This window comes from Labrus bergylta, chromosome 19 (genome assembly GCF_963930695.1).
Source record: "Labrus bergylta chromosome 19, fLabBer1.1, whole genome shotgun sequence".
Taxonomy (NCBI): Eukaryota; Metazoa; Chordata; class Actinopteri; order Labriformes; family Labridae; genus Labrus; species Labrus bergylta.
The window spans coordinates 17,356,706-17,376,163 of record NC_089213.1 but is presented as its reverse complement, the minus strand read 5'-3'; the positions used below and the strand labels follow the sequence as shown (position 1 = coordinate 17,376,163).

The 19,458-nt window shown below is 41.1% G+C and overlaps 2 protein-coding genes across 6 annotated transcripts in view; both read left to right on the top strand.

Annotated features, from left to right (window-relative positions):
• The window catches only part of ppp1r9a (protein phosphatase 1, regulatory subunit 9A), a 55,658-nt gene extending 45,393 nt beyond the window's left edge, over positions 1-10,265 (top strand). For 2 of the 5 annotated variants that reach the window (XM_029276940.2, XM_065947808.1), the window contains exons 12-21: positions 1,885-1,973; positions 2,707-2,836; positions 2,964-3,033; positions 3,210-3,269; positions 4,026-4,074; positions 4,290-4,334; positions 5,683-5,799; positions 6,422-6,445; positions 6,824-7,000; positions 7,266-10,265. In XM_029276940.2, coding sequence (XP_029132773.2) covers positions 1,885-1,973; positions 2,707-2,836; positions 2,964-3,033; positions 3,210-3,269; positions 4,026-4,074; positions 4,290-4,334; positions 5,683-5,799; positions 6,422-6,445; positions 6,824-7,000; positions 7,266-7,436 — 932 coding nt within the window. In that variant the 3' untranslated portion in view covers positions 7,437-10,265. The remainder of the gene's footprint in view (positions 1-1,884; positions 1,974-2,706; positions 2,837-2,963; positions 3,034-3,209; positions 3,270-4,025; positions 4,075-4,289; positions 4,335-5,682; positions 5,800-6,421; positions 6,446-6,823; positions 7,001-7,265) is intronic. The other 3 variants (XM_065947810.1, XM_065947811.1, XM_065947812.1) reach the window with 3 other exon arrangements.
• Positions 10,266-10,639: 374 nt separating this feature from the next.
• Positions 10,640-13,986, top strand: asb4 (ankyrin repeat and SOCS box containing 4). Its single transcript, XM_020631577.3, has 6 exons — positions 10,640-11,063; positions 12,056-12,355; positions 12,436-12,678; positions 12,774-13,021; positions 13,106-13,219; positions 13,468-13,986. The coding sequence occupies exons 1-6, from the start codon at positions 10,775-10,777 to the stop codon at positions 13,654-13,656; spliced, it is 1,383 nt and encodes a 460-aa protein (XP_020487233.2). The 5' UTR covers positions 10,640-10,774; the 3' UTR covers positions 13,657-13,986.
• The last annotated feature ends 5,472 nt before the right edge of the window (positions 13,987-19,458 follow it).

Genomic DNA, 19,458 nt, shown 5'->3' with positions numbered 1-19,458 from the left:
GATTTCAGTCCTCAATTTATACGGATCAAAACCAAGTCAGTCTAAATGTTAATATGTGAGCCTCAGAGGTGCTGGCAGGATAATGTCAGTAAGGCTAAGCTGTTGTTTCCTGTTTCCAGCCTTTGTGGGGCAGCAGTAGCTCAGTCCTTAGAGACTCAAGTTGGAAACCAGAGGGTTGTGAGTTCAAGTCCCGAGAACTGACAAGGGGATTCTTAACCCCCTGGCCCCCAACAGCTCAAGGGTGCCCCCTGTGTAGCCCCCTCACTCTGACATCTCTTCATTAATGCATGTCTAAAGGTCCTGTTTGTGCACATGTGTATTTTGGCCCTGTTTGTGTGAGAAGCAGGAATAAAGTATAAACAATAAAGTGTAAACCCGAACTGAATAAAGAAGTTCACATAAAGCTAACCGTGTCCTGGCGCTAGCTTCAAATTTAAAGGTCCCATATTATGCTTTTTCTGGTTTTATATGCCCTTTAGTGTGTTTTCCATGTGTCCTGTGCATGTTTAGGCACATCTATGTGCAAAAATTCAAAGTCCACGGAAACGCGGCTTCTCCTACCTCCTCCTGTTAGCTGTAGCATTAGCCGCATGTAACGCTCGGTTCTAGCCCCCCTCGATAAAAATGTGTCAGTCCGACGTCATTGTCAGTGTGAGATCACTGATCTAAGCCCATTGGCTCGTTGTGGCAAGCCCTGCAGCTCAGCGTGCTGAGCAACTGACCAATAACGACAGAGCGGTTCGGCAGACCAATCAGAGCAGACATGGCCCACGTGGGGTGCAGCTGACAGACTCACAGTGTAGAGGGAGCAAGGAGGAGCAGTACATGAAAACAGACACTTTTTTTCGAACTTTAGCTATTGTGAACGTACAAAAGTAGGAACATAGATTAAATATACGAACCCCAAAAAGGGCATAATATGGGCTCTTTAAACGACTAACAGTTTACTTGACGTTTACATCTAGCTTTTTAACAAAATATTAAATTATGAAGGTCAGTATTGGCTAAGAGATAAAACACATGAACATGTTATCTGAATACCCTCAGATTCATGTCTGATATCTTGTCCTTTATTTAAAGTTCCCTACTGCATTTTTCAGTTAAATTAAGTTTCAAGTAAATCCCAAAACCTTTGTGTTGTTCCCAAATGACACATGATTCAACTCGACAACATTGCCACAAACTCTGCTGCCTTAACCTTCACACACTCTTTGCCCCCTGACTGTAGCCTCACTTTTGCCCTTCCCGAACAAAAACAAGCGCGTAATCCCCTTTAAGCACATCTGTCTGCCTTTGTTCCACTCCTCTTCTTTTTTAAAGCTCCGCTGGCTTGTTTGCAGAAGCTGCAGCTGTCAGGAGTGAGTGTGTGTGGAGAAGTGCCATATCTTCATGAGTTAGAGTTCAGATCAGATAAGAGAGTGATTTTATCTGCGCCGATGTGAGTGATACCGCTCATTATGCAATAACAAGGAAGTGGAGGGATGGAGAAGCATGTGGGAGGAGATGACAAATCTGCTGAAATGAATGTGAAATGTAAATTATTTCAGTTTATGTCTCCTCTGACAGTTTATCCGTGTGCACTTGGGGAATGTGAAAGGACATGATAATTACCAGCTTAATCAAGAGTGTCACTTGTGTGGAGGACTTGATTTTTTAGTGAATTTGTTATTAAATAGACTTGTTTAAAGGGGCTGTTCACACGGAGACAAGGCCAACGAGGAGTGTCTCTTAATAAAGACAAAACAAAACATACTGTAGGTTTGATTGTGAACAAAGGGACAGAACAGAATATGTTTGTACCTTTTCAAGTTCAATCATTGTTGTTTTTACACTCTAGCTTTTTTTTTTTTTTTAATCTTTGTGTTTGCGTTTGTTTGACTCCAGACCTGAGGGAGGATTTGACCCACTCACCCAGCAAGAAGAAGAGCTTCAGAGGAGTCACCCGAGACAGCATGAGCTCCACAGAGGGAGAGGTTGGTGTTAAAACATGCAAACATCTTCATGATTAGTAAACAACAACGTACCTCTTTTGAAAGAAATCCACCAAATGGAGTGTTGACAGATTCCAAGATCCATTATTAACAACTCTTTGAACATGACTCTGATTTCATGATTTCACCACAGGGTGTTTGATTAGTGTGAGTGTCTTCCGGCCTGTTTTTGTGTCTTTAACCCCTGTCCATTCCACTTTATTCCTTTAATGGTTTAATTGCCGTGTGTTGCTCTGAGACACTAAATTACTCTGTCACAACTTATTGTCTCTACCCAGCGTGATAATAACAGCCACAGTCTTTTTTTTCTGGATGAGAGACCCTCGTTCTAGCTCATGTTGTCACTTAACTCAGCCAGAGCAGCAGGAGCGGACTCAGATTGGATAAAAACCAGAGAACTGGATCAGAATTGGCAGGAGAACAGGAAGCAGGCAGTGTGTGGCTTCCAGGGGGGGGGGGGGGGGAAGAGGGCGAGGAGTTGGAGAGAGTGAAAGTATGTCAAGTGACTTCTTTCAGATTAGTCTGGAGCACTGGATGTTCACATCAAATTTCCTTCCTGATTGCACTGAAGTTGTTTTTTTTTTGTTTTTTTTGAGACTTCTGTCTGTTTTCTCTTCTTCTCATCGCCTGGCCACATTCTGCCCACTCTGCTTCCTGTTCTCTCACACCTTATATCTTAACATGTTTCATTTGTCATCATTATATCTGTCCTCAGGTCTCAGAGTGGCACAGCAGTCCAGTCCACAGTCGTTCTGGTTCGATTCGCAGCGCAGCCCCTGGCAGTGCCGAAAGCTCCCCCAGAAAATCAATGAATCCCCCGTTTGGCACAGGAGGTTTCCAGGACGGTTAGTACATCCTCATTATACCCCGTAATGGATGATCAAGTGTTCACTAAAACATTTGTAACTGCATCTACTGATGGACTTCATCTTTAAACCTAAAGTAATCTCACTGAGCTGTTTGTGATCACAGGTTCTCAGTCTCCAGCGAAGTCCAACCCCTCTCGCAGTCTGGAGGAACGCAACCAGGCTCTGGACCCCGGGTGAGAATACAAGAAGTGGAATTTATGTTGGCTTAAAAGCATTTTAATAATGTATTGCAGGTGGAAAATGTATATGAATATGTATTTCAGTAGTGAAAGCACCAAAAGGATTCTTCTTAACAATCAATATGATTCTACATGTGTCAGTATGTTAAGTCTCCCTCTGACTCCCTCAGGTCCCCCCTCAGGAAAACCACATTGAAGGAAAAAGATCCAAGAGCCTCACCTGGAAACAGGTATAAGACCATTTCATCAGAGTTTGAGTTTATTATCCTGCTGGCATAAATTGATCTTTAATAAATGTGGCACTGTAATGGTACCAGGTACTGAAAGACTCAGAGATGGACAGGGCAAAAAAAGAGTTCAAAAAATGGGTTTTGTCTGTGACAATAGATGAATAAACACTTTAAGAGCAGTCCAGAATGGAATACAAATTAAGTTACGGCAAGGGCAAAAATCCAAATATCTGGAAAAGTCAAAACCTCAACTAAATGTAGAGTTACTGGAAAGTGATGCACACACTAAGTGTGAAAAAAGACGATCGAGCACTTGAGGTGGAAAAACAAAGGAGAATATGAATCAGCTTCAGGTGTGTAATGAGGACAGGTGCTGGATATCAAGGGACTGGGAGACACATTGGCTGTTTTCAAAACCGCCTACTATACAAGTGGTATGTACTGATTTGGCCAAAATGCAGTATTTATAGTAGTAGTAGTTTGTAGTAGGCAGTTTTGAAAAAAGCCATTGAGGCAGGAGCTGATGTGACAGGAGATATTAGATTTCAAAATAAAGCAGAAATCGTAATATACCAGATTAACTCATTGTTAAGAGACACACTGGCCAGGCCAATGTCTCAATATCTTTTTTTCATCTTTCCTAAAATGTGTCTAGATTCTCAAACAGTTTGAGAAATATGTGGCACAGTAACTGTCAGCACTGACCTCTATTTATTCCTCCCTCCATCTCTCTCCCCCTCTCTCTTCTTCTCTCAGCTCCACAGAGCCATCAGCAGAGGACAGTCCACAGAAACTCAAAGCAAAGGTACATGAGGTTTGGCAGCTGTACAATGATCAAATAAAGATTGACTTTACAGTGAGGACATTAGGGACTTTGTTTCTGCTGATGTAATATAATGAGACTGATCGGGCTTTCTGCCAGAACGTTACTCTAATACTTGCATACTTAAAGTGTAATGACATATTGTCTTACGTTGTTCCTTTTGGCTGCAATGTTTTCTTGTTATTCCTGTCGAACAGAACTCTCTTACATGGCCCCACTTCTTCTCCTATTCATATTATTTGGTATTGTATATTTATGTATTCATTTTTTTTATTTGATTACACCTCAATCCACTGAAATGAAAGTTGGTTCTCTAAGAGGTAAAAAGGTCTGATTGTAAATTAATTTTTTTACTGCAATCATGTGAATTTGTAAATCATTATCTAATGCAACAAATCAATCACTTGATTTGTCAAAAATCCAATCAATCAAAAATCCTGAATATACCTTATCATTTTGTAATTATTGTTAAAAATTTTGTTGAGTTTTAATTTTGTGAAAAGTGTTCCCAGTAAAAATCAGCTTGATTACATCCTGTGAAATCAGTGAAATCAGTCAGTAAGCGTCCTTCTGGCACAATGAGATTAATCTTGTTAACATGGGCCTTTGTGGCAGCGTAAGAGCTCACATGAAATGATTTCTAATTCAGTGTAATGTCAGCTGTGGTGACCTCTGGATTCAACAGGAGATTAGTTCTGATTTTGCACAAATCCAGCTCTTATCTCTCTCTAGCACACACTCACAGCTTCAGATGAGAGCACTCTATATATATATATATATATATATATATATATATATATATATATATATATATATATATATTTTATTGCAGAAAGAATGAACATGAATAGTTCAATGGAGCTTTTAAGTGAGTATTCAGCCCAAGAACCTGAATAGTCTGAACTTGTGAGATTATACGTATTTTTATCTCAGAGTCCTGAAATTCAAAGAGCTCCTTAAGGAATGTTATAAAGCTGAATGTAAGCCAAAGCTCTGCACTTAAAACTCAAAATCATGTCATGCTACACTTAATAATTCTATCCTTTCTTTGGAAGATCTCAGTTCTGAAACTACATACCATTAATAATTAGTTAAAAGATGAGATTTCGACTATCTTATATACACACAGACATATTTGTCGTCAGATTTCGTGCCGTTCTCTCCTGCTGATAGTCAGCTGTAGCTTGTCTCTGGATGGTTGACCTCAGATCTGCAAATTCATTCTATAATTCCATTCATGTCTATGCTCTCCCATTTTCACAAGGACACAGAGAGAGATTTTTTGGAGTTGGATAGCGTCCAGATACATCACTTCTAACCACTAATCATTTTCACAGCTTGTGCTACAATGTGACATCTTGAAAAAGGATGTGCACATTTCTGCCTTTCAACAGTTTATCAAATATCATAAATCCTTAATAGTAGCTCATGAATCATTCTGGTACAGTTTCTCCCCTGCTTGATTTATTAACGCCAGTCTCTCTGTTTAAGAACTAGAGACCATTAAACCACAATCTAATCCACTTAATCCAGCGTCAGAGTCAGATGGCTCTCACTGTAAGTTTAACAAGTGTGTTCTTGATTTGTCAGGGGCCATCTCTGAACGATGACCTGAGTGCCAGCAGCAGCAGCTCAGTGGAGATCAGCGGGCTGAGCGAAGCCAAGATGTCGGGACGCTCACACACACTGGTGCTCTCCTCAGACGAGGTACACACACACACACACACACAAATTTACGATATTTGCTGTGTTTTAAACTGAAGTTCCCCAGGAGGCAGGGTGATGATAGTTTCCAAGATAAGATGCAATATTCAAGAGGTTTATTTCAACACATCAAAGGTTAATGTGAACCACTAAAAGCAGCGATTAATTACCTTGTCAGCACAAATGTGAACCAAATGCTCAATCAGTTTCCATGACATCAAGTAGCTTTAATCAACATCCACTTTTCTAATTCGCAGCTTTTTTGAAAATGTCGGATTCTGCTATTTATTCTATTAAAAAGAATGCATTTCAATGCAAACAAATAAAAAACAAGAACTGCTTGCACAATGCAACTTTTCTGTTCTTTCTCTTTTTTTTCTCAGTGCCTCCGTTTTTCATCTTAATGGATATCTCTGACAGAAAAACACATCATACTTTAGGAGTCTGATTGTCTCATATCCTACAGACAGTAAACAACAAGCTTCAAAATCAATGCACCGGATAAGGCTCATTGTTCTCAGATGTTAGTCTACGCTGCTGTAGTGGAATCCATACTGTTTTTTTTTTTATTTCTCTGTGAACAAACCAGTTTTCTTCTCTTTTTTTTCAATGCTGCCTCATTCAGAGCCTGGATATGATAGATGATGAGGTGAGAGGGTTGTGTCCTACTGCATGCATGCATGTGTTTGTGTCTGCTGAGTGCATGCTATTCATTTGTGGTACTTTTCCACACCAAGCGTCATTCAAGGAAAAGAATGATTGTTTTGTGCTTAACCCACGGACTAGCATGTGTTGCCACAGAATTGTCACATTGCTTTAAGTCTGACCTCAATGCACATTTATTTAGCATTTTTCATCTAACAGCTCACTTTTAAAGGGTTAAAGATATGTTAATGCTTTGCAACTGACCTGCTCCCCTCTCTCGTTTTCTCTCTCTCTCTCTCTCTCTCTCTCTCTCTCTCTCTCTCTCTCTCTCTCTCTCTCTCTCTATGTTCCCCATTTGTCTTCCTCTGTTGGTAATGTTCAGATTTTAGACGAGGGACAGCTTCCAAAGCCGAATCAAAACCGCAGCGTCACAGAGTGGACCTCCCAGCAAGTGGCCCGCTGGCTCACAGGCCTCAACTTAGAACATCATATCCCAGAATTCACTGCCAAAAACGTAGACGGAGAACAGCTTCTGCAACTGGAGAGCGATGAACTCAAGGTTGGTTAAAACAGCAGGTTTTTCTTACATGTATTTTTCAAATATTGTGCTCTCAAACATAAATATTTAAGCCCACAGATACATCACTATTGGCAACCATGTCAAGGTTGCATTCGAGTAGTGCCAACCATGTTTGATGGATTTTAGAAATGATGCTACCATTACACGTTTTTCCCACAAAAACATGTTTTTTAAACTGTAAGAGATAATTCTCCATGTTTATTTATAATGACAGAAGCTAAGTTCATTCATTTATTTGCTTCAGGCCCTCGGAGTAACATCTTCCCAGGACCGTGCCCTGATCAAGAAAAAGATAAAAGACCTTAAAGTTCTGATGGACAAGGCCAAGAGGAACCGAGAGAAACTGGAGAAACAACGCGAGAAGCTACGGAAGAGAGAGCTGGAGCAGCAGCAGAAAGAAAATGTTACAGAGTGATATGATTTGTAAGATCACCTCCTGCTTTGACGTAGCACCCCCACCACGTAGCATCTGGAGGAACAGAACTTTTAGGAGGCCTCAAAATGAACCCTGAGGAATGCCTTCCTGAGAAGTTCAAAAGTTCTCAGTGGTGGAGCTACATCCAGCTGTCTGAGATTGTCGGGTGACTTTATCCCCAAGTAAATTAAACCAAAACAAGCAGCTGGATAATGAATGCTGCCCTATTCGTCTGCCTGGTTTGACACCCATCCTGTGGTTTTCGCCATCACAGAATTTACTCAGTTCTATATGTTTAGCTGTAAATTTGGTTTATTTATTCATATCCTGAGTAAGTCTGTTAAAAGTCTCCCTTATCCTCATCCAATACCATCTTCTGAGCCTTCAATATTATCCATCACAGCACCTTTAGCTATAACAACCATGTACGTGTACAGTGATGAATACAGATACAAAAATGTCTGATGTGCCATTTTGATAGACTTTTTTTGAGTGGAGAGATACATACTGTAGGAAGCAGTACCTCTCTTCCACCACTGGGTGTCCCCATGCTGCTTACTTTAACAACTGAAGAAGAAACACAGGAACCGAAGTGGGAAACATTTTTCATTGGGAGAAACTCCATCTCTCAGTGCTGACAAGAACACTGGAAGTGCAAACACTGTAAATGTAAACTCTGTACTAGCTTTTTCCAATTCTCCTTACAGTAAACATGTACCACAAAGTTTGAATGAACACAGGGACACACTGTTCTCATCAGACTGGTTCTAATGGAGAATTCAGGTACAATGTAATGATGGGATTTGTAATTTACCAAACCTGTATGACAAAAAAAGTGTTAAAATGAAAGCTTCTCCTTATATGCATAATGTTGCTTTTACTCGGCTTGTGACCTGCTTTTGACCTCTTTTTATATTCTAACTCAATAACAAAGTAATACCCCGCCGCTGCCTTTAGAAATTCTAGACTTGTAGAATTTTTCTGAACTCTACCCGCTTCTGTGAGAGTGTCCAAACACATTTAGTAGACTAAAAATATGTTCCAATTATTTCCTCAAACTTATAGGTCAATGTCACCTTGCAAAATACTTCGATCATATTTGCTGCCATATAGATCGGTCTTTTCTGTGATCAAGGACTGATGCAGTGAGTCCAGGACTACTGATGTTACACTGGAAATATAGTTTAATTTTTTCTTATGAAACCAGTTCAATAATACTTAAACCATTTTTGATTTTCTTTGTTGGATAAAAAATATAATTCTTTGAAATTATTTTGATATATGTATTTAATGAAATTCTTGTTTTAAGGCTGAGGCTCACTGAGAGACATGCGCCCTGTGTCACTTCTTTATCATTCCCGAGAATCCTCGTGTAGGTTTACATCAAAGCTCCTGTGAGGAACATTCAGTTTGTGTCCATTTTGCACCCCCCCCTCCCCCCCCCCCATACTATGGACAAAGCAGACTTTCCTGTTTTTTGTTTTGTACATGTGTGAGGAGTGTTTTTTTTTCTTCAACAAAAATCTCAGCCTGCTTTCTTTTAACTGTCAAAACATCAATATTTGAGAATCTTTGCTGTGAAATATGTAAAGAAAAAAAAAAAGTCAACCATGTACAGGTCATCACTTCGACTAACTCCTACCCCACGACACAGGTTTCAGGTATTCAAAAAATGACAGAAATTGTTTATCTTAATTCTAATTGTCTAGTTTGATTTTGTAGGTCATATAGAAGCTTCAGTATTAATTTAAATCTGTTTCATATCCAAGTAAAAACTCCTCACAGGAGCTTTAAATATAGAGACACCAGTGTCACCGTGATTTAGAAACAAAGGCAGCTTTGTTAGGATTCCCTTTCCTCTGAAGGGCCCCTGCCTGGTGCACTATCAGAAACAGGAATAATAGTACGAGTTACAGATACCTCCATGAAATGCCACAGTTATACAGGTACCACTGATCTGTTCATGTTATTTATTTATTTCTGTATTTAATGAAGAAACTGACTACTGTTTATGATAACTTATACAAAATAAGAGTATTATTAACACCTAGATGATTTATCCAGAATTGTATGATGACTTCCTCTTGCCAAAATATAATGAAAACTGTTCATTAAAGGTGATTTAGATTCAAATGGTTATCAAATGAAGTACTTCATGTTTAGATATGCAACGTGTGAAGAAAGCATTACAACTCTCCCCATTGTGCTTGTAGTTTGAATTAAATACAACCATAGAGCTGCTCCAGTGCTCCTCCAATAATCTGCTCATGATGTGTTCTTATGAAATATTTTGTAACACTTGAACCTTCCTGTGAATATCCTCCTCTCTCTCCCCCCCTCTCTCTTTCTCTCTCTCCTTGTTGTGTCAGACTGCTGACTGCGCTCTTTCGACTCTTTTGTATTTCAAGTAAAACACAGAGCAATACGCTGTAAGAATCCTAAAGAAGCCTTGTTTTATATTGTGTCAGTGTGTATGCACAGTTTGTATGAGGGCTGAGGAGGCTTAAAGGTCACACCTGAGGCCCAAAATCTTTTCTATGAGCTTGCCTGGCATGATGAAACCCATCTATGGATGAGACACCTGGTGCTGGTGCACCTGGCCGGCGGGAATACAAAATGTCTGAGTAGTGTCTGGGCCTGTTTGACAAAGAGCAAAAAAAAAGATAATCACCACAAACTGTTAGCCATGCTTTCACTGTTTTAAAAAGCTCTGCTTATTCCCCTCCTCCTCCTCCTTTGTTGACATTACCTTGCTCTTTTTTTTTCGCATTCTGAAAAGTTGGAAAGTGCAGCTACCTGTCACTCTGAATAAAATGTGCAGCCACTGTCCACAGTTTGTTTTTGTTTTTTCTTGTTTCACCACTGACATTATCTGACTTCTTCTACAAACTTTTAGAGACACAAATCTGTGCCGCTAGTGTACAGAACTCATTTTGTGACTGTTTAAATTTGTTTCTTTTTTATTTATTTCCTTACTATAATCTTGCACAATAAATACGATATTTAAAACTCGTAAAAATCTATTAAATATAAACCCTTACTTAAACATTTAGCCATAAGAAATTGGAATAATAGACTACATTCTCATTGCCTGTTATTTTTAACCATGTAACCATTCACTGTCTGAGCAGACCGGCTGGTCTGGAGTCAGTTGTAGCTCCTCAGTCCCCTCCCTCTCTCCTTTCTATTTATATTCAGCCTAATTTCACTGGGTCTATTTTTCCCCTCTGATGGCTCCCTCTTCTCACTTGTTGCTTCTCCTACCTTATTTCTGTCTTCCTTTCTCAAACACCTCCTGTATCTGATGTTGGAGCTCATGGAGGCCTTCCTCTGTGGGTATGGTTGAACCCTTCATTGCCCTCATTTGTGGGTGTATTTCTTCTTTCCTTCATGCTGTCTGGAGAACATTAGTGCCACACGAGGAGCGAGTGTCTTCTCTTACAGAGCTCATGGAAGAGTTGAGCCCCAGTCAGCTGGCTGTCAGACAGCTGAAGAAACAGTTCCTGGAGGCCCTGCAGGCCAACAATGCTGAACAGGTCCTGCAGATCCTGCACACAGGGAAATTAGATATCAACGTAGTGCTGGAGGTGGACGACCCTGGAATGATACTGGCCTCATACAAACAAGGTAAAGAGGAAGGGGGAGGACACCGGTCTATACATCTCATTTGTTGAATTATAATGCTGACTTTTTGAATGTTCAGATCAAGTTTGAAGGCCCAGAAAGATACGTTTTCACGTGACTCCAAATTCTTTCTGTGGAACAACACATTTTAAGAGAGTATATGTCTTATTTTTTGTTCTAGAAAAGCATTAAATAGATAAATTGTCATGGATGTGTGGTCAGTTTTGTAGTTTGTCCACTAGGGGGAACTAATGCCCATGAATCCTTCAGCTAAAACATAGACTACACTACAGAATGTGATAAATTACAATAATCACAGTTATTCTGAAAAAAAAAAAACAGAAGAATCACAAAAGAATCAAATCAAAGCCATTCGGAGATATAAAAAATAGTAAAAGTGGTATATTTATAAAAAATGTTTTCATTGCCTTAAAAAAAGACTCAACTTTGAACTAAAGCAGTTAATATTTGTTCTTTGTTTTTTTTTAAAGGCTGTTAAATTAATGAATAATTTTAAAGCTTCATTTGAGTTGACATTTTTAGGTTTATTTGGGGGCTTTCTGCTTTAATTTAGGTAGGACAGTGCATACAGTAGGACATCGGGAGAGAGATTGGGAAATAAATAATAATAATACATTTTATTCATAAAGCACTTTACATTTAAACAAAAATCTCAAAGTGCTAAATACAAAAGCAATAATGTGGCATGTAGGAAAGGAGCTGCAGGTCATACTTGAACCAGGGTCACCCGCTTAAAGGAACAGCCTACGTACATGGGGTGTGATCTAACCGTCAGGTCATCAGTGACCATGACCTTTCTATTTTAACTGGGTCCCCTCCTGTGTCAATCAGTCACAGCATACTTCATTTATAGAGACCTGTCATTCACATTTTTTAAAACGTTTTTCTGTTCCAGTTGAGCCCCATAACTCAATAGAATCCTGATTAGAAAGAACAGTTTTACAGTACCTTAAAACTGCCTTGCTTCTTCACAGGTTATTGGCTCCCAGGATACAAACTGGAGAAGTCATGGGCGATGGGGATCCATGTGTGTGTGATGTACAACGCTCTGGAAACAGCTCTGGTGCTCCTTCAGGAAGGTGCATCCATCAACGGAACGCCCAACGGGAAGACTCCACTGCATGTGGCCTGTGAGGTCTCCAACAGCGACTTTGTTTCTTTGCTTTTGTCTCACAAGGCCAAGGTCAACAGCCTGTCACTGAGCGGGCACACACCGCTGCACCACTGCACCCGCCGGGAGTCTGTGGACTGTGCCAAGCAACTCATCCTCAAAGGTCAGGAGGGAGAGGTGCACGATAAGATGGATTAAAGTGTCATCAAGGACAATAAAATGATCATTTATTTCTTCATGAAGGTGCAGACGTCAACATGCCTAGCCACAGCAATGAAGAGGAGACTGCCCTACACACAGTAGCCAGGTTTGCAATCCCGGAGCTGGTGGCTCTCTACTTGGCTCGTGGAGCGTGTGTGGATGCTCTCAACTCTCTGCAGGAGACTCCACTCATGACTGCAGCTTTCTGGGCTTTTGACACCAGAGAACAAGTCTACAGAGAGGACCACCATCTGGTCTGTCGCCTCCTGCTGGACCACGGGGCTGGTGAGCGTTTCGACCTGAGACTGTACCTCAGCTTGTACCTTTAACTATGGAAGACTGTGAGGTGTGTTTTCAACAAGAATGTCCTTCGTCTGCAGATCCAAATCTCCAAGAAGAGGATCATAAAACAGCTCTTCACAAAGCCGCCTGGAACTGCGATCATGTCCTGATGCAAATGCTGCTTGAGGCTGGAGCGAACACAAGAGCCATGGACATCAACGGCTGCGCCCCCATCCAGTATCTGCTCAAAGTGACTGATGTCAGGCCTGCTGCCATACCTGAGCTCTGCTACCAGCTGCTGCTCAACCACAATGCACCACGGGTCTACCCACCACAGTTCCACAAGGTACACACATGTGGACTGCACTCTGTGTGAGACTGCGGTGCTGTGTATTATTATGATGTTTGTGCTTTTTTTTTTTTTTTGCAGGTGTTGCAGTCCTGCCACAACTTGCCCAGGGCTGTAGAAATCATGGTCAACTCGTATGAACGCTTAAAGCCCACAAATAAGTGGAGAGCTTCCATCCCTGATGAGTGCTACAAGGTAGGAAAAAGATCTGCTGTACATGGATGGTAAAATGTGTGTGTTCAGGGGAACAGAGGACAAGAGCATCATTTCTGTCTGTTATTCCAAAAGGATGAAAATAATTGACCTTAAATAGATAAGAAAAACACTTAACATGTTTGAAATGTAGGCCTTGTAATAGAATATCTAAACATAATCAAAGCAATATGTTTTTTTTTTGTCTCAGTTAAATGTTAATATGTGTAATGTTTGTCTTTCTTCCTCAGAGACATAAAGTTTTCTACGACTCTTTGTTCGCCGTTTGCAGCAACACTCCTCGCAGCCTGCTTCACCTGAGCCGGTGTGCCATCAGAGCCAGCCTGGCTGAGCTCTGTTACAGAGGTGTAGCACAGCTGCCTCTGCCTTCTTCCATGAAGAAATATATATTACTGGAGCCGGAGGGGATTCTCTACTGACAATGGTCATCAGAGACTTTTTTTAAAATCCATATTCTAATCTGCAGCCTGACACCGAAAAGATTTAACGGGAACTTTCACTCCCTGTCTGCAGAACATGGAAAGTGATCTTTGAACTTTTTCTCATGCATACCATTCCTTGAGGCTTTTCCTTAGGAACAAGAAATCCCTCATTAGTGTTTGACAGCTCAAGAGATATTTGCTATTTCTCGTAATAAAAAAATATTCATGGTGAATGGCGAGTGAGAAGTCCTCTTCCTGTGTTACTTTCCCTGATTATTAGAGGTTTAAGGGGAACAACAATCACCTCTCTTTTCTGAAGTCCTTGTTTTAATTGACTCTTCCATAAACCTCATTAGTCTCTTTTTTCTTGTTTAACACGTTTGATTGGGTTTTCTATTTGCCACATTAGCATACATTTGCATCACTGCATATAAGTGCATAGGCAGATAACAGCTGCCACATTACAGAGGTTACAGTATTTTAAGTTTACCTTCGACACCAACTCAGCCCACCCTCCACCCCACTGTCCCTACAGGCCTGCATGTTAAACAAATTATAGTACAGCAATATTTATAATCAACTATAGATTGCAGGAGTTCATACAGTGTTTTAAAGTGAGTTAAAAGCTATAATACTTAGCTTTGCCTTTGGGTAGTCATTTCGTGGTTAATCCAAATAAGGAACACATGGGATTAGGAGTGATGTCTTCCTGACTCATGTGAACATAGGCATCCAAGATAGGAGTCAAAATGTGTTAATGTTAGGGCCGGACATACAGTATGGATGAAGTCTGAGGACTGACCTCAACATCAAGGGCATTAAGAGTCTATATGTTTGAGAACTCATTCATCTCTTTTAAAGGACTGATTAAGAATCAAAAGGACACCACAGTCTGTATTAGTTTGCAGTACTTTCTTGTCAGCCTGTCTCTCTGTTAGAGAGTTCGTATCAGGGTATCCAAATCCACCTGGCAACCTGTTTGATGCTCCCTCTGCTCTCATAGCTACCCATCAGCAGAGAAAATACTTGACAAGGTGCTCCACGACAAGTGTTTGTTTTTCCAGTGGACTGAACATGTAGCCGTGTGTATCAGCTGATGAGGGGCAAAAGTATTTTCTCCTAACCCCTTCAGAAAACAGATCACACTCACTCCAAAACCTGACAGGTTAAATTACCTTAATGAAGGTGTGACATTGATTACAACAAAAGTTTTAAGCGACACCAACCCAATCCTGTTAGTTAAAAGAAACCTTCTTAATTTGGAAGTTACACTTTTACAAGTTAAAGCAACATTACTGGATAAGTAATTTGATGTTTCTATTTTTTTTTTTACAGTAAAAGTTTAAATTAATGAAAACAAAATCCAATATTTTGTTAGATTTAAATAAATTCTATTCGGTGCAAGTAGTTTACCTATAATGGGGGACAAATTGCTAAAATTCCAACTCAAAACAGCTTATTCTTAAAAAAATGATAATTTGTATTAATTGGCTTTAATTCAGAATCTTTAAATATCCATATTATGAGTCTACATTAAAAACACAGAACACTTCCACTGCTGCCACAAGCTGCTTGTATACAGTCCACTGGCTATTTTCAAATGTAGTCAGAAATGTATTGTAACCCTAAGTGTTGGTGATCTTTTACAATGGATAAGAAAACAACTTTTGATTTACTTTCGTTGTGTGTTTTACTTCCTGTTAAAGTTCTGGGAGGGGACAGTTTGGAGAAATGGGAGCTGTCCAAGGTGAAGGCTTCTATAAACGATCAATAGGATCCATGCTGCAGGTCCAAGACCTCAGAAGAAACATGGCATCATAAAATTAAAATTACTTCCTTGTGACTTTGAAAACACCTGCAGATTATGAATTAGTAAAAGTTCTTCAGAAGCTGAAGAGTCATCAAAAACCCTCAATACAAAAACATTTAGTGAAAAGATGTTTTATTGGGGGTTCAAATGTTAAGATGACCCTCGGGGAGCTGTTGAATGAGAGGGTGGTGTTGTAAAAACGAAAAGGTTGAGTTCTCAGTAGAACATTAATGTGCACAGAAAATTAAATTGCCTCTGAGTTTGATTTTCTTAAGAAATCCTGCGTGAAAGGTTTTTTCTGTAGTTTCCGTCAGTTTGGAAACAAATGTTTTATTGTAAGAAAACTGTAAAGTGATGGTTTTACTGCTGATCATTCCTTCAAGTAGGCTAAAAAATAATTTTAGTTTTCCAACGCACCTGTATCCAAAAATGTACACATAGGCTACAACACTATTTGTTTTTTCTTACTTGCCCACACTCACGCACGCATGTTACTAAATGCCATGGTAACCGAACGAGGTGACGTTTGACCGAGGTGACGTTAGAGCTAAATGACTCTTTAATTTCTCATTTGCACTTGAACCTGACACCTGTTGGCCTGATTGCAAAACCTCTCTGCGGAAAACTGATTGTTTTGGAAAACCTGAATCTCCTCCTGGAAAACAAACAGTGGGACACCTGAACTCACCTGAAGAACAAATCTTCATCATCTAAAAGTTACCTGCTGGAAAGATGGCCTCTGGGGGACCCCGTGTGGAGGAGCGCCCGCTGACCCGACTCAGACGATGGCTCTCCGACTTTGCAAGTAAGACATCTTTTAATTTTGAATAATGTAGGCTTGTAATTTATTCCAATTAAACTCTTAAATATTGTCTCTGTAGAAAACACGTTTAAGAAGTAGTTATTGAATGTAGAGACAGTTAAGGTTCACATGGGATACTTTATGTTGGCTTGTTAAGAAACACAATTTTTGGAGATAGGCTATTTGATGTTTTTTTTATATATATAGTAAAAACGATTTTTAAATTGTGGGAAATTTTCTGAATTTCGCGGGACAAACGTGGAACGTGTCAAAAGTTGTGTAATGATCTGAAAATGTGTTGTTTTAGTTTGAGGACATACCAATTTTCTAATAAGTTGTCGAAATTTTTGGAAAAAATAATGGCGACTGGACCATTTTTCGAAAAATGCCCAAAACATATTTTTCTTGTGCACCATGGAGACGATGGACTCTTTAGGAGTGGAGAGGACGTCAGGACGTCAATGCGCTCATCGGGTTCCGTGTCTCTGGGGAGATTCTATTTTACAGCATAGTTGTTCAAGTTTAGAAATAATATTGAGTTTGTTCGTTTAGTCAGATATGTGTTCAAAATTATTTTTGCTCGTTCATGATGTTGGCTACTTACATTTTTTGGGAAGAGATAGTTGGTGATTCAGTCTCCTCCACGCGCATGATTGACAGCTGATTGATGTGTAGCCTCATTAACCAATACATGCGCCAACAAGCACATTCCTTGCTGTACTGTCTGTTATTCAGATATTTTCCTGTCCAGGTTTAAGATGATGATGATTTGAGTGTAAAAAAAAAGTTCCAGATTTGAATGCATTTTTTACAAGCTAAGAATTTTACATTATTTGTTGGTGGTTTTTCTTTAATGGGATTTTTGTAGGCCTACATCTGGTGCAGTAGTTACATGAAGAAAGTTTCATTAAGCATGTTAGCCTCCTGTTTCAGTCTATTTTATAGATGTAAAAAATGTAACCTTTTGATGGTTTTTGTTTTGCAGGTGGTGTCTTTCAGCTTGTTGCTCCTGCTCATCTTTCTGATCCTCCTTCTTTTCCTGCTGAGCCTGTTGCTCTTCCTGCTCCTCCTGCAGCTCCCTCTTCTGCTCCTGCTGCAGCTCCCTCTTCTGCTCCTCCTGCAGCTCCCTCTTCTGCTCCTCCTGCAGCACCCTCTTCTGCTCCTCCTGCAGCACCCTCTTCTGCTCCTCCTGCAGCACCCTCTTCTGCTCCTGCTCATCCTGCAGCTCCCTCTTCTGCTCCTCCTGCAGCTCCCTCTTCTGCTCCTGCTCATCCTGCAGCTCCTCTTGCCACGCCTCCTGCTGCTTCTGTTGCTGTTCCTACTTTACCTTTGGCTAACTCTTATGTTGTGCCCAATGCTGCTCCCGCTTTTCCCTTTGCTTATCATCACACCTATCCTCCTGCTAGTCCCTTCACCTATCCTCCTGCTAGTCCCTTCACCTATCCTCCTGCTAGTCCCTTCACTCTTCCTCCTGCTAGTCCCTTCACCTATCCTCCTGCTAGTCCCTTCACTCTTCCTCCTGCTCATCCACTTGCTTATTCCTCTGCATATCCTCCATATCCTCCAGCTCACTGTTTTACATATCCTCCTATCTATCCTCAAGCTCATCCTTTTGCTTATCCTCAAGCGTACCCTCCTGTTTTTGCTTCCACTAACTATTCACCTTTTCCTCGTTCTGACCCTTCTTTCCCTCATGCTGATCATACTTTTCCTTGTGCTGACCCTTACCCTTACCCTTACCCTTACCCTTACCCTGACCCTGACCCTGACCCTGACCCTGACCCTGAACCTGAACCTGACCCTGAACCTGAACCTGACCCTGACCCTGAACCTGACCCTGAACCTGAACCTGACCCTGAACCTGAACCTGAACCTGATGCCATTGTTCTCGCTGAGATCAATCGGTTCCTTGAGTTTCACCGGTATGGGCGTCTCCTTGAAGACGACCCTGCTTTCCCTCTTCCTTTCCCTGCTGTCCCTCTTCCTGACCCTGCTGTCCCTCTTCCTGACCCTGCTGTCCCTCAGCCTGACCCTGCTGTCCCTCAGCCTGACCCTGACCCTCCCATCGAACTTGCTGACATCAATCGGCTGCTTGAGTTGCGGCAGTTTGCGCGTCTTCAAGAAGCTGATGAGGAGTCTGAGTTCTCACAGTCTGGGGACGATGATGGGAATGACAGTCCTGTCCCTGCTCTTGCTTACGGGGACGTTTCAGATGACTCCAACTCTGGTCCTTGTGACAGCACCGTGCGAGGCTACCCGGAAGCTCCCTCAACTTCTGGACACAGGAGACGCCGAGCGTGGGAAGACAGCGACGAGGAGGAGGAGGAGGCTGCTGCCAAGAGGCCGAGGTGGGATGATGGCAGCAGCGACTCAGATTGATTCTGTAGTCCTTCTGGTTACATCTGACCACTTTGGCAGGATTGGTGCAGCAACATCTCTCCTCTAACTGGCAGAAACAACAACCCCATGAAGGTCTTTCAAAAATTGGAATAGCATTATTATGCACCGGAAACTTTCATTTTCAGGGCAGGGGTTGTGAACCCTTTTTAACCCTGAGGAAAAGCCTTTGCGTCTGGCAGGGCTTGGAATTCCTGAGTAGCGTCTTGCGCCAGGACATTTGATTTCTTTGAGTTTGCAAGGAGCAGGATCCTTTGGAAATTTAAGGGCTTGCCTTTGCATCTGGCTGGGCAAGCTAACCCCCAAGGAGCCTTTGCATCTTGCAGGGCTGTTAATGTCCCAGGTAGCGTCTTGCACCGGGACTTTAACTCTGTTTTCATTTTGGCACGATGGCTGGATCGACTTTTCTTGGATCCTGAGGGCCGGTCTTTGCGTCTGGCAGGACCGGTGATGCCTCAGGTAGCCCTTTGCGTCTGGCAGGGCTGTCGACACCTCGTGCCTTAAGAAGGACAGGAACCTTCATCGTGGCTGTGTGGAGAGAGGAGAGAAGACCCAGGAATACTCTGATTTAACAGAGGACATCTTGGACAAACTCCTCCCCTCATACAACATGAAGAAACAGGTAAGTATGAACTTCTGAATCTCATCGTTAAATTCAAAATTCAAAGAACTGTCATACTGACCATTCTTTGTCTTATTGTTTCTGAGAATGAAAAAGGTAAGTACGAACTTTTGACCTCCAATAATTTATGAGAATAAGACAGAAAGCGATTCATGCTATTGTGAAGAG

Bases quoted from the DNA above. Each gene is read 5' to 3' on its own strand.
- asb4 (XM_020631577.3), top strand. From the start codon at position 10,775: ATGGTTGAACCCTTCATTGCCCTCATTTGTGGGTGTATTTCTTCTTTC. The intron at 11,064-12,055 runs GTAAAGAGGAAG...GCTTCTTCACAG, and splicing joins ACTGGCCTCATACAAACAAG to GTTATTGGCTCCCAGGATAC. The intron at 13,220-13,467 runs GTAGGAAAAAGA...TTTCTTCCTCAG, and splicing joins TCCCTGATGAGTGCTACAAG to AGACATAAAGTTTTCTACGA.